The 12,554-nt window shown below is 36.6% G+C and overlaps 1 protein-coding gene across 1 annotated transcript in view; it reads left to right on the top strand.

Moving 5' to 3' along the window:
• The first annotated feature begins 6,571 nt into the window (after window positions 1–6,571).
• SEPTIN14 (septin 14) overlaps window positions 6,572–12,554 on the top strand; it is a 74,832-nt gene continuing 68,849 nt past the window's right edge. The window contains exons 1-2 of the mRNA XM_053894030.1: window positions 6,572–6,656; window positions 7,293–7,361. Of these exons, the coding sequence (XP_053750005.1) occupies window positions 7,308–7,361 (54 nt within the window). The 5' untranslated portion in view covers window positions 6,572–6,656; window positions 7,293–7,307. The remainder of the gene's footprint in view (window positions 6,657–7,292; window positions 7,362–12,554) is intronic.

Below are 12,554 nucleotides of genomic sequence, written 5' to 3'. Positions count from 1 at the left end.
GTGTGTGTGTGTGTGTGTGTACATATCACATCTTCTTTATCCATCTATCAGTTGATGGCCATTTGGTTCTTGCAGGGCTGTTTTAGGGATCACAAACACCTTTAATTTTTGTCTGCCTGGGAAACTCTTTATGTCTCCCTCTATTCTGAATGATACCCTTGTTGGATAGAGTATTCTTGGCTATAAATTTTTCCCATTCAGCACTTTGAACATATCATGTCATTCCCTTTTGACTTGCCAAGTTTCTGTTGAGAAGTCTCCAGCTAGCCTTATCAGTTTTTCTTTGTAAGTTAAGGACTTTTGCTACTTTAAAGATGTTTTCTTTCTTTTTTTTTTTTTTTTTTTTTTGTTAAAATTTTTTTAATGTTTTTAGTTTGGACACAGAGAGAGACAGAGCATGAACAGGGGAGGGTCAGAGAGAGGGCGACACAGAATCTGAAACAGGCTCCAGGCTCTGAGCTGTCAGCACAGAGCCCAACGCGGGGCTGGAACTCACAGAATGTGAGATCAGGACCTCGGCCGAAGTCGGACGCTCAACCGACTGAGCCACCCAGGCGCCCCTAAAGATGTTTTCTTAAGATCATTATGTTTTGCAAATTTAATTACTATTTGTCTTGTTGTTGGCCTGCTTTTGTTGATTTTGATGGGGGTTCTCTGTGTCTTTTAGATCTGGATATCTATTTCCTTCTTCAGATTAGGGAAGTTTTCAGCTATTATTTCTTCAAATAAATTTTCTGCCCCCTTTCTCTCTCTTCTTCTGGCATTCCTATAACATGAATGTTATTACATTCGATGGAGTCACTGAGTTCCCTAAATCTATTCTTGTGTTGCATAAATCTTTCTCTCTTGTGTTCAACTTCATTAATTTCCATTCTTGTGTCTTGTCACTAATTTGTTCCCCTGCTTCTTTTAACTTGTTGTTCATTGCATCAAGCCTGCACTCTTCATCTCTGATTCATTCTTTTTTAATCCTTTTATCTCAGTGATAAGACCTCCCTGATGTTTTCTATTCTTTTCTCAATCCCAGTGAGTATCCTTATGATTGTTTAATTCTCCATCAGGCATGTTACTTATATCTGTTTCACTTAGATCTCTGACCATGGTCTTATCCTTTTATAAATTCCTCCATGTTGGTATTTTGTACAAGTCTCTGCCTTCTTCTCTGTGGTAGGAAAGCCAACTATGTTTCCTGATTCTGAAAGTAATGGCCTTATGAAGAGGAGGTTATATAGTACCCCGGGCCTGGCATTTCAGGGAGTGTCTCTTGTGTGTTTTGGGTGTGCTCTGCTCTTGTGCTTTGGATACTCAATCCTTTAGGCCGGTCATCTGCAGAAGTTCTCTTTCCTTGCAGAGGGCTGTGTTTGGTCCCTGGCCATATGTGGTGAGTTTTAACTAAGTGTTAAACTAAGAGTTAAACTAAATGGTCCTCTTTAAATGAGACCTGATACCACTTCCACTAGAACTGAGGCCAAGCAGAGCACTATGGCCAAGAGACGTGGTGTGGGCAGAGGTTTGTGCTGGTATTCTGGCGGAGAGGCCCAGTGTGCTGGGACTGAGGCATGATTGACTGAGAAAGGCAGTCACACCAGAGTGGAGGGTGGGGGTGGAGTTTGCTGTAGGCAAATTTGGCAGCCAGTGTCCATGCTGTGCTGCTTCCAACAGGTGGCTCTGTGTTTATGCTGAGGGGTTGGGGAGGGAAATGGAGCCAGCCAGCTTTTTTTTTTCCTCGAGAGGTGTCTCCATGGACACTACCTCTTAGATACATGCTCCAAGAAGAGCGAATAGTCTCCCCATTCTGTGCCCAAGTGTTTTTCTGATTGCTGTTTCCACACTGTTTGCTCCTGAGTTATTTGCCTGCATTCTCTCCAGAGCAGGTCTATCTTCAGGCTGTATTCCAGCTAAGCCCTCTCACCTTTAAAACTCCAGGCTTTAAGCTCCACTCGTTATAAGAACTCATGAAATTCAGCTCCTCTTGGTTTCTAAGTCAATGGCTTTGGGGAAATGCTCTCCTTGTGCCTTCCCCTGTGTGTTCCCCCCTGCCTCTCTCTCTCACTTTACTCTGTGACCATGTCCCCCTCCCTTCTGCAGCCCCAAGATCCATTTCTCCCTTGAACCAGGTCTCCACAATTCCTATCTTCTTTGATGTGGCTTCTTCTCTCCCTTTAATTGTGGAGTTTCTCTGTCCTCAGGTTGATTTCTGCGATATTGAGAATGATTTGATAGTTACCTATTTGTGTCCATGGATGGTGGCAAACCTAGGGTCTCTTTAATCCACCACCATCTTCCCCAAGTCTCTCTCATATGGTTTTATTTTTAACGTTTGTGAAGAAACTCTATACTCTTTTTTTACATTGGTACACCAAATTACATTTCCACCAACAGTGCACAAGGGTTCTCTTTTCTCTACATCCTTGCCAGCACTTGTTATTTCTTGTTTGTTGTTGTTGTTGTTGTTGTTGTTGTTGGTAATAGCCATTCTAACAGGTATGAGCTGATAGCTAATAGTAGTTTTGATCCTCGTTTTCACTGGACCTCAACCTCACACTGCAGGAACATGACCTTGAAGGGTTTGAGAGGGAAGGAGAAAAGGATAAAGAATTAGACGAGGGATGTACAGAGCAAGGAGAGGATTGAGGATCAGGAACTAATGATCCAGCACCCACAAGACCTGAACTTTAGTGGTTCCTGAGAAAACAGGTAAGGGAGGCATGTTAGTATTGACTCTGAGCATATGGAAAGGTTAGGAGGCTAGTTAGTCCCCATGCTCTGTTTCTCTGGAAGCTTCTAGGATAGATGCCTCTCCAGCTTCTGGCATTTGTAGTGGTAAAATACCATGAAGAGTGTGTGCTCCCTTAATCTATTCCTGAGTAGAAGCAAAGCTGTGTATTGTCACACAACACAAATGTGAAAAACAGAGTATCTTTTTAAAAAATGTAACATAATTGTAATTCTCTGATATTTTCTTAAGGGGAGAAGTTTCTTCCATTCTTTGCCATGAAATTGACTTATATTAGGAAAGAATAATAATATGTGTATAGTACTAAGGATCCTTCTGTACTACATTTACATCCGTGGATGTCCTTGTTACCTTTCACAATCCTGCAGCCCTCACCATTTCGCCCTCTCCAGGCTTTCTCAGGACTCTATGGCTGCCTCGTTTTCCTGACAGACCTATCCATGGATCCAGGCAAGGACTTTCAAACCAGACCCACCTGTGTAATTCTAACCTGAGGCACCAGAACCAGATAATGCTGTGCCTGTGCAGAAGCCTGTCTGAGAAGCCACTAGGCCTGAAATAGACTTTCCTGTTCCCTCACAATGTCATTCAAGATTAGGCTTTCCAGAGGAAAGGCATTTGCATCTTACAGCACTGCCCAAGGGATCCATTCTAGACACTGACTTCTGCTCAGAAATGCAGGTGTTAACAGTTCTCTTTCATTTAGAAAATACTCAGCAAATGCCAATTATATGTCAACCAGGCACTATTTTGGGCAATGAGGACTTATATATTTCCATTAAATTAAAAAAAAACATGACAAGGTTCCAGCCTACTTGAATAATACAGACAGACAGTAAACCACTTAAAAACAAACACTTAGTATAATGCCAAGGATTGATAAGGATATGATCTAAAACAAAGCCAGGTGACATGATTAATAGGGATGAGAATTTGTAATTTTAGCATTGTTGGTTTACAAGCTCCTCTGGAACTTCCCAGGTGTAATTGGAAACTGGCCCCCATGTGTGGTGGGCAGGGAGAGACTTGCCCAGCCTACTCAAGATTGGTAATTGACAGGCTTAATAAGCAAAGGAACTTACATATGAGGCTAGTTTAGGGTGACTGCAAAATGAAGAGATCTCAGCACCCACCCACCAAATCTTAAAAGTTTATGTAAAGGGCCTGACTGGGTTCAGTCACATTTACCTTCCAGAAGGTCTCAATACCACATTATCTCAAGGTTATGTATGTCTTTGGGACAGCCTCTGGGAGCAGAGAAGGCAAGTGAAATGCATATTCCAAGGAGAGGGACTGAGGGTAAATAGTCTTCAGTTGCTGGGCTCCATCTCACATGTGAGCTGGCAGTCACATCTTCTCCATGACCTCCCCAATAATACATCCTTCATGACAAACTATTACAATCTCATATGCCCTGAGAAGTCAGCAACGTGTTTCATTAGCATGGAGGTGGCTCTTTTGGCAGCTGGGTGCATCAGAGGCAGATGACACAGCAATAGCACAGGCTCATGTAAGAGAAAACACAGATTAAGACAATGATTTCCCATATCAGTGAGAATTTATCCACCTAAATGCCCATGATATGAACCATTGATTTATTAAGTCTTCTAGACTGGGAGTCACATCACTCAGGTTGTTCACTTGTGTTCTTGTGTCAATTAATAAGATTATACATTAGTAGAGTCACCAGGTATGAAACAACAGCATTCTTTTTGGATAATGGCACAGATGCCTTCTTGCAAAGCAGTAATAATGCCCAAGACCATCTTATTTTGGAGGACCACTTTTAATAAAGACATTTCAGTGTTCAGTAAGAACAGGCTTTGTTGACTATTATTTAAAGTTTGCTGGACAAAGTTAGTAAGGCATTTATGTGTGCTATAATATACTCCAGGCCAATGGAGGGGAAAAAGACAGTGGCCAAATAACTATTACCAGTGGTAAACATAACATACCCACATAGCATTTAGGAGAGCAAAGTTGGCAGTTTTAGGAACTTAACGTGTTTGTACATACCATACACGTTGTCCAGTGGAGGCAGAGTTGTCAGGCATAAAGAGACAGACTGTCAGTAGGATATGCCAGACTAAAACTCTTTTTTCCTTCCCTCTTTCAATGGTACATGTTCCATTCCATGTATAGTGCATTTCACCAGGTCCAGCTTGCAGCAGGACAATGCAATCCAACAAATATAAATATTTGTTAAATTAAAAAAAAAACTGCCCTAGATATAACAAAACCTTAAAAACTAGTGATGTTAGTTGGTTTTGCAACTGAATTTGACATGCCTTGACAAAAGGAGTTATTATATCTCATAATCACATAACTTGTTTTACTTTAAGACATCCATCACACTTGTCTACAGTATAAATGTTTATGGGTACTTGCCTTCTATTTCTTTTTGTGTGAATGTGTGAAGTGACTAAAACACAAGTGACTATTTGGTGACACTGCCTTGATTAAAGTAGCAACAGTTTTATCCACCATTGCTTTTGAACCATCAGTGCAAATGTCAACACATTGGAAAAAGCAAATCACCTTCATATTATTCATATTTATACTCATATTATGGGTTCCCTGTGAGAGGGTCAGTGATCCCCAGAGTCCCAGGGAACATGCTTTCAGAATATTTGCTCCAGATTTATGTGACATAAGTAAACCACTATTTAATACACAGTTAGTTTGGAGGCGCCTGTGTGGCTCAGTCAGTTAAGCGTTCGACTTTGCAGGTCATGATCTCATGGCTGTGAGTTCAAGCCTCTGCTGACAGCTCAGAGCCTGGAGCCTGCTTCATATTCTGGGTCTCCGTCTCTCTCTGCCCCTCCCCCGCTCATGCTGTCTCTCTCTGTCTCTCAAAAATAAACATAAAAAAAGACGCAGTTAGTTTGGTTTAAAACACAAGATAATTTGTATCTCTAGTTTTCAAACCATCTTGTGCAAGTTTGCCAAAAGGTAGCAATTAGAGATATTCTTTTTCTGAAAATACTTTTCTCTTTTTTATAGCTTTATTGAGATGTAACGGAAAAATAAAAATTGTATATATTTAAGGTGTACAATGTGATGTTTTGATATACATATACATTGTGAAATGATTATCCCAATAAAGCTAGTTAACATATCCCTTGCCTCACATAGTTAACACTGTGTGTGTGTTTGCATGTGTGTGTGTATGTGGGGGATAAGAACAATTAAGATCTCTTTTAGCAAATTTCAAGTACACAATACAGTATTATTAACTATAATCACCATGCTATAGAGTAGATCTCCAGAACTTTATCCTTTGCATAACTAAAATTTGAGACTCTTGAATTTATAGTAACTTACTTCAAATTCTGAGACAGAATAGGCAGGGGAAGTTAAGAAACAATTCTTTTTTTTTTTAGTGGTTTAGATGTTTATTGTTGATTTCAGTTAAAGGCTAGAAATGACTGCAATACCCAACATTAAAGTTCTGCTAATACAGAACTTGCATATATAGACCAGAGTAAACAATACCATAACACAGAACACTATCTGTTTTAGAGGATACTATTTGCTATTAAGGAAAAAATGAAGTCAACATATACACGAAAGTGGAATAATTCTCAGGAATTATTATTCTCAAGTGAAGAAGCCATGATAGAGAGCCATTATTTGATACTGTTTACTTTTCTTTTTGCTATATTTGTATATAATATTTCCTTTTAAATCATGCCCCATATTCTCATATCTTTGTGCTCTACTCAAAAGTAGGATAGCATGTCCTTCTCAGACAGTTCTGCTTAGAAATCAGCACATGCTCTTTTGTACCTCCCCTCCCTTGTTCCACAGTGTTGCAAGCACAGTGAATATTTGGTTCATAACTGTGGACAGTAGGAAGAACACCAGCTTTGGAGTCAGTTCAGACCTGTGTCTGCTGCATTGCTGAAATCTTGGGCAAGTAAGTTACTCATTTTTCTGAATATGAATTTTCTCAACTGGCATATGGCAACAAAAATATGTCTATATCTATCTATTACGATGACTAAAGGAGCTAAAGCACATAAGCACTCAGCACAATGCTAGGTGCATAATAAGTGCTTCATAAGTGACAGTTTTTATTAATTTAGTACAATGTTTAAGGGACTTGTTTAGATTTTATAAGCTCTTCTTTTCCAACTCTCCTTGAGCTGTATCACCCCAGCCTTCCCTGGTAAGCTTCTCTGTAAAGTTAAGTAATTTTGCCTTTCCTGGTTCTTTTAAGCACTTTTTAAAGCAAAATTACCTATTTTACACTCAGTGCTTTAAAGAAGAATGCTCTCTGTCCTCTTGATTTCAAAAGAGAGTTTACCCTTTCTTTAGATTATTCTGCATGTTTATGGTTAAATGTATCACTGTGCATTTTAAGTTGAATATTACATATTATATAGGAGGCTGTCTAGCAAAACAGTTACAATTTAAAACAGATCAATAGTGTGGACTGAAAGACAAAACCCGGGATAATGTCTCTATTAGACTCTCTTTTGATCTAAATTATATTGAAGGAATATAGTCTTATAAAGTAATTTTTAACAGATTTTTATTTCTTCATTTTCAGGTCTTTCAGCCTGGTATGGCAGAAAAACCATTGTGTATGTCCACACAAATACCCCATGATGAAGATACAGTTGAGTATATCTTTCAAATAGAACTTCCAATTTTGTACTTTAACAAGATTGGGTAATTTCAAAATATTGATTCAGTAAAATGATATAGACATAGGTCATAAAGATTCGTGTTTGTTATGCTTGCACATGAATTAAATTTTACATTGATTGGAGTTAAATACCAATATTGGTTTAAATAACTGTTCCCTGTTCTTGAGTTTGCAGACCTTTTTGGTAGTATTCTTCTTTAACACCAAAGAATAACAAACCTCCCATTAGGTGGGAAGAATAGCACTATTTTGATGCATGTGTTTGTGGAAATTTATGTGCTGATAATAAATAACTTTTAAGTGAAGTTATTTTAGGAAGTGGTTGGGTGGCTGTTTATTTCTTTGCTCAGTGGGAGATTGAAACAAGTTATATTTTAAGATGAGCCTCTGTACTAGGGACAACTTACAATAATTCACATACAAATTTACACTAAAAAAGAGAGTAGTATGCCTGAATGAGTGAAAAGTGAGTTTTAGAATTCCTTTTGAGCAGAATGTCAAATATATATGTGAACATTGATCTATGTTAAATAGTGCTCATTTATGTCTTAGTACCTAATGGCTCTCTTCTTGGTATTTTCTCTTCCTCCAAACATGCATATCCAAACTACCATATTTTTTCTCTTTTCCTTCTCACTGTTACTCCTCTGAAGAGAATGGCTTATTCAATATTTGTTTTTCTATCTGTCACATGCTTAAAATCACACTTGATCCACCTTTCATCTTCACTGCTTTTTAAACTACTGTCAAAGTCATGTCTCAGAAACGAAACCACTGACTTATGTCCATGCCATAATATCTTTGGCCCCTCTTTTGCATTAAATCATGGTGAACATTCCTTTGTTTACATGATATTAAAATAATAAAATTTTAGAATTAGAAGGGATCCCAAAGGCCAATTAGTCACACTTTAAGCTAAGGTAGAAATGCTCCGTACACACCCTTTAGCAAGTAACCTTCCAACTTTTTTAACCATTTTACAATTGGCAACTTAGTTTGTTCCCTCATCATGCTCAAACAATAAGAAAGAGAAAACACTCCTCTCAACCTAGTTTTTCACCAGCAGTAACTAATCTTTGGACAAGTTTTCATATTAGCACACAGATCAACCTTATTCTTTTTAATAGCTCTGTACTTTTGCTATTATAAATGTACTTTTTTTCAATAGCCAGCCCCTCTATGTAGTGGTAAGGTAACTTCTGGGCTTTTTTTTTTTTTTCTGTTTCTCTTTCTTCCTCCTCCTCATTTTTTCTTCTTTTTCTTCTTCACAATTCTGTATAATGCTGCATTGAGTATCCTCCTACATACTTTTTCATGTATATGTTTCATGTATTTTGTTAGAAATGAAATTATTGGATCAGAAAGTATATGCAATTTAAAATTTGATAGTAATTAGCAAATCACTCTATAAAGATATTATGTCAATTTATGCTACAACCATCAATATGTGAGGATGTCTATCTTTTTTTTTTTTTTTTTAAATCTTTCTCCTGTATTGGAATTCAAGGCTTAAGTAGACTCATTTAATTGTTTTTTATTGAAGTGTAATTAACATATTGTTTTATATTAGTTTCAGACATACAATATAATTAAACAATTCAATACATTACTCAGCGCTCATAATAATTAATGAACTCTTAGTCCCTTTTTATCTATTTCATTCATTTTCCCACCTTCCTGTTTTCTGGTAACCACCAGTTTCTTCTTTGTATTTAAGAGTCTGTTTTTTTGTGTGTCTTTTTTTCTTTATGTTTTTTGTTTGTTAAATTCCAAATATAAGTGAAATCATATGATATATATGTCTTTCTCTAAGTGACTCATGTCAGTTAGCGTTATACACTTTAGGTCCATCCATGTTGTTGCAAATGGCAGGTTCTTATTCTTTTTTATGGCCAAGTAATATTCTATTGTGTATATATGCCACATCTTTTTTTACACCAAGTTTTTATTTAAATTCCAGTTAGTTGACATACAGTGTAATATCAGTTTCAGGTGTAAAATTTAGTGATTCAACACTTACATACAACACTCAGTGCTCATCACAATAAGTGTCTTCCTTAATCCCCATCACTTATTTACCACATCACCCTTCCCACCTCCCCTCTGGTAACCATCAATTTGTTCTCTATAGTTAAGAGTCTGTTTTTCTATTTGCCTCTCTTTCCCCCACTATGTTCATTTGTTTTGTTTCTTAAATTCCACATATGAGTGAAATCATATGGTGTTTGTCTTTGACTGACTTATTTCACCTAGCACAATACTCTTTTGCTCCATTCATGTTATTGCAAATGGAAAGATTTCATTGTTGCTATTGCTGAGTAATATTCCATTATATATATATATATATGTATGTATATATGTATATACATGTATGTATATATGTATGTATATATGTACATATATACATACATATATATGGCCAATTCTTCTGTATACATTCGTAGTCAATGGGCATTAGGACTCTTTCCATAATTTGGTGATTGTTGATAATTCTGCTATAAACATCAGGGTGCATGTATCCTTTTGAATTAGTATTTTTGTATCCTTTGAGTAAAGACCCAAGAGTGCAATTGCTGGATAATTGAGTAGTTCTATTTTTAAACCTCCATACCATTTTCCAAAATGTCTGCACAAATTTGCATTTCTGTCAAGAGTGCAAGAGGGTTCCTCTTTCTCTGCATTCTTTACCAACATCTGTTGTTTCCTGAGTAGTTAATTTTAGCCATTATGACAGGTGTGAGGTGGTATCTCATTGTGGTTTTGATTTGTATTTCCCTGATGTTGAGCAATGTTGAGCATCTTTTCATGTGTCTGTTAGCCATCTGGATGTCTTCTTTGGAAAAATGTCTATTCATGTCTTCTACCCATTTCTTAACTGGATTATTTGTTTTTTATATGTTGAGTCCCAATAGTTTATTCTTGATTTTGTTTCTCTTGCCTCAGGAGACATATCTAGAAAGAAGTTGCTATAGCTAATGTCAAAGAGGTTATTGCGTATGTTATTCTCTATCTCACATTTAGGTCTTTCTTATCTCACATTTAAGTCTTTAATCCATTTTGAATTTATTTTTGTATATGGTGTAAAGAAGTGGTCCAGTTCCTTTCTTTTGCATGTTGCTGAACAGTTTTCCTAACACCATTTGTTGAAGAGACAGTCTTCTTTCCATTGGATATTCTTTCCTACTTTGTTGAATATTAATTCACCACATAGTTGTGGGCTTATTTCTGGGTTTTCTATTCTGTTCCATTTATCTATGTATATATTTTTGTGCCAGTATCATAGTATTTTGGTGACTACAGCTTTGTAATATAACTTGAAGTCCAGAATTGTGATGGCTCCAGCTTTGCTTTTCTGTTTCAAGGTTGCTTTGGTTATTTTTAGTCCTTGTTCATTCCATACAGGTTTTAGGATAGTTTTTTTCTGGTTCAATGAAAAAATGCTATTGTTATTTTGATAAGGATTGCAATAAGTGTGTAGATTGCTTTGGGTAGTATGGACATTTAAACAATATTTGTTCTTTTGATTCAGGTCATAGAATGTCTTTCTATTTCTTTGTGTCATCTTCAGTTTCCTTCATCAGTGTTTTATAACTTTGAGGGTACGGGTCTTTCACCTCTTGGGTTAGGTTTATTCCTAGATATCTTATTATTTTAGGTGAAATTGTAAATGGGACCAATTCCTTAATTTCTCTTTCTGCTGCTTCCTTATTGGTGTATAGAAATACAACATATTTCTGCATGTTGATTTTATATCCTGAGACTTTATTGAATTCATGTGTTCTAGACGCTTTTGGTCAAATCTTTTGGGTTTTCTATATGGAGTATTATGTCATCTGCATATAGTGAAAGTTTGCTTTCTTCCTTGCTGATTTGGATGTCTTTTATTTCTTTTTGTTGCCTGATTGCTGAGGCTAAGATTGCCGTACTATATTAAGTAGTAATAGTGAGAGAGAACATGCCTGTCTTGTTCCTGACCATAGAGGAAAAGCTCTCAGTTTTTCCTCACTGAGGATTATATTAGCTGTGAGTCTTTTGTATATGGCCTTTATGATGTTGAGGTATGTTCCATCTATCCTTACTTTGCTGAGGGTTTTTATCAAGAATGGTTGCTGTATTTTGTCAAATGCTTTTTCTGCATCCATTGAGATTATATGGTTCTTACCCTTTCTTTTCTTAGTGTGATATATATGGTTGATTGATTTGTGAATATTGAACCACGCTTGTAGCCAGGAATAAATCCCGCTTGATCATGGTGAATGATTTTTTTTAATGTACTGTTGGATTCGATTTGCTAGTATTTTATTGAGAATTTTTGCACCCATATTCATCAGTTATACTGTCCTGTAGTTCTTTTTTTAGTGGAGTCTTTATCTGGTTTTGGTACCAGGCTAATACTGGCTTCAGAGAATGAGTTTGGGGTTTTCCTGCCACTTCTATTTTTTGGAATAGTTTGAGAAGAATAGATATTAACTCTTCTTTAATTGTTTGGTAGAATTCACCTGTGATGTCATCTGGCCCTAGACTTTTGTTTGTTGGGAGATGTTTTATTACTGATATAATTTCTCTTATGGTTATTGGTCTGTCGAAGTTTTCCTTTTACCTGTTTCAGTTTTGGTAGCTTATATACTTCTAGGAATTTATCCATTTCTTCCAGTTTGTCCAATTTGTTGGCGTATAGTTTTTCATAATATTGTCCAATAATTGTATTTCTGTGGTGTTGGCTATTATTTCTCCTCTTTCATTTGTGATTTTATTTATCTGGGTCTTTTTTATTTTGTAAGTCTGGCTAGGGGTTTATCAATTTTATTAATTTTTTCAAAGAACCAGCTCCTGGTTTCATTGATCTGTTCTATTGTGGGTTTTTTGTTGTCTTTTAGTTTCTATGTCATTTATTTCTTCTCTAATTTTTGTTATTTCCCTTCTTCTGCTGGCTGCAGGCTTCATTTGTTGTTCTTTGTTGAGCTCCATTAAGTGTAAGACTAGATTGTTTATTTGAGATTTTTCTGGCTTGTTTAGGTGGGCCTGTATTACTATCTACTTCCCTATTAGGATCACTTTGCCACATCCAAAAGGTTTTAAACCGTTCTGTTTTCATTTTCATTTGTTTCCATGTATTTCCTTATTCTTTTATTTCCTGTGCGAACCATTCATGGTTTAGTTGCA

Source organism: Panthera pardus, unplaced genomic scaffold, assembly GCF_024362965.1.
Source record: "Panthera pardus isolate Hobbes unplaced genomic scaffold, ASM2436296v1 HiC_scaffold_4, whole genome shotgun sequence".
NCBI lineage: Eukaryota > Metazoa > Chordata > Mammalia > Carnivora > Felidae > Panthera > Panthera pardus.
This window is presented reverse-complemented; position numbering and strand designations above follow the sequence as displayed.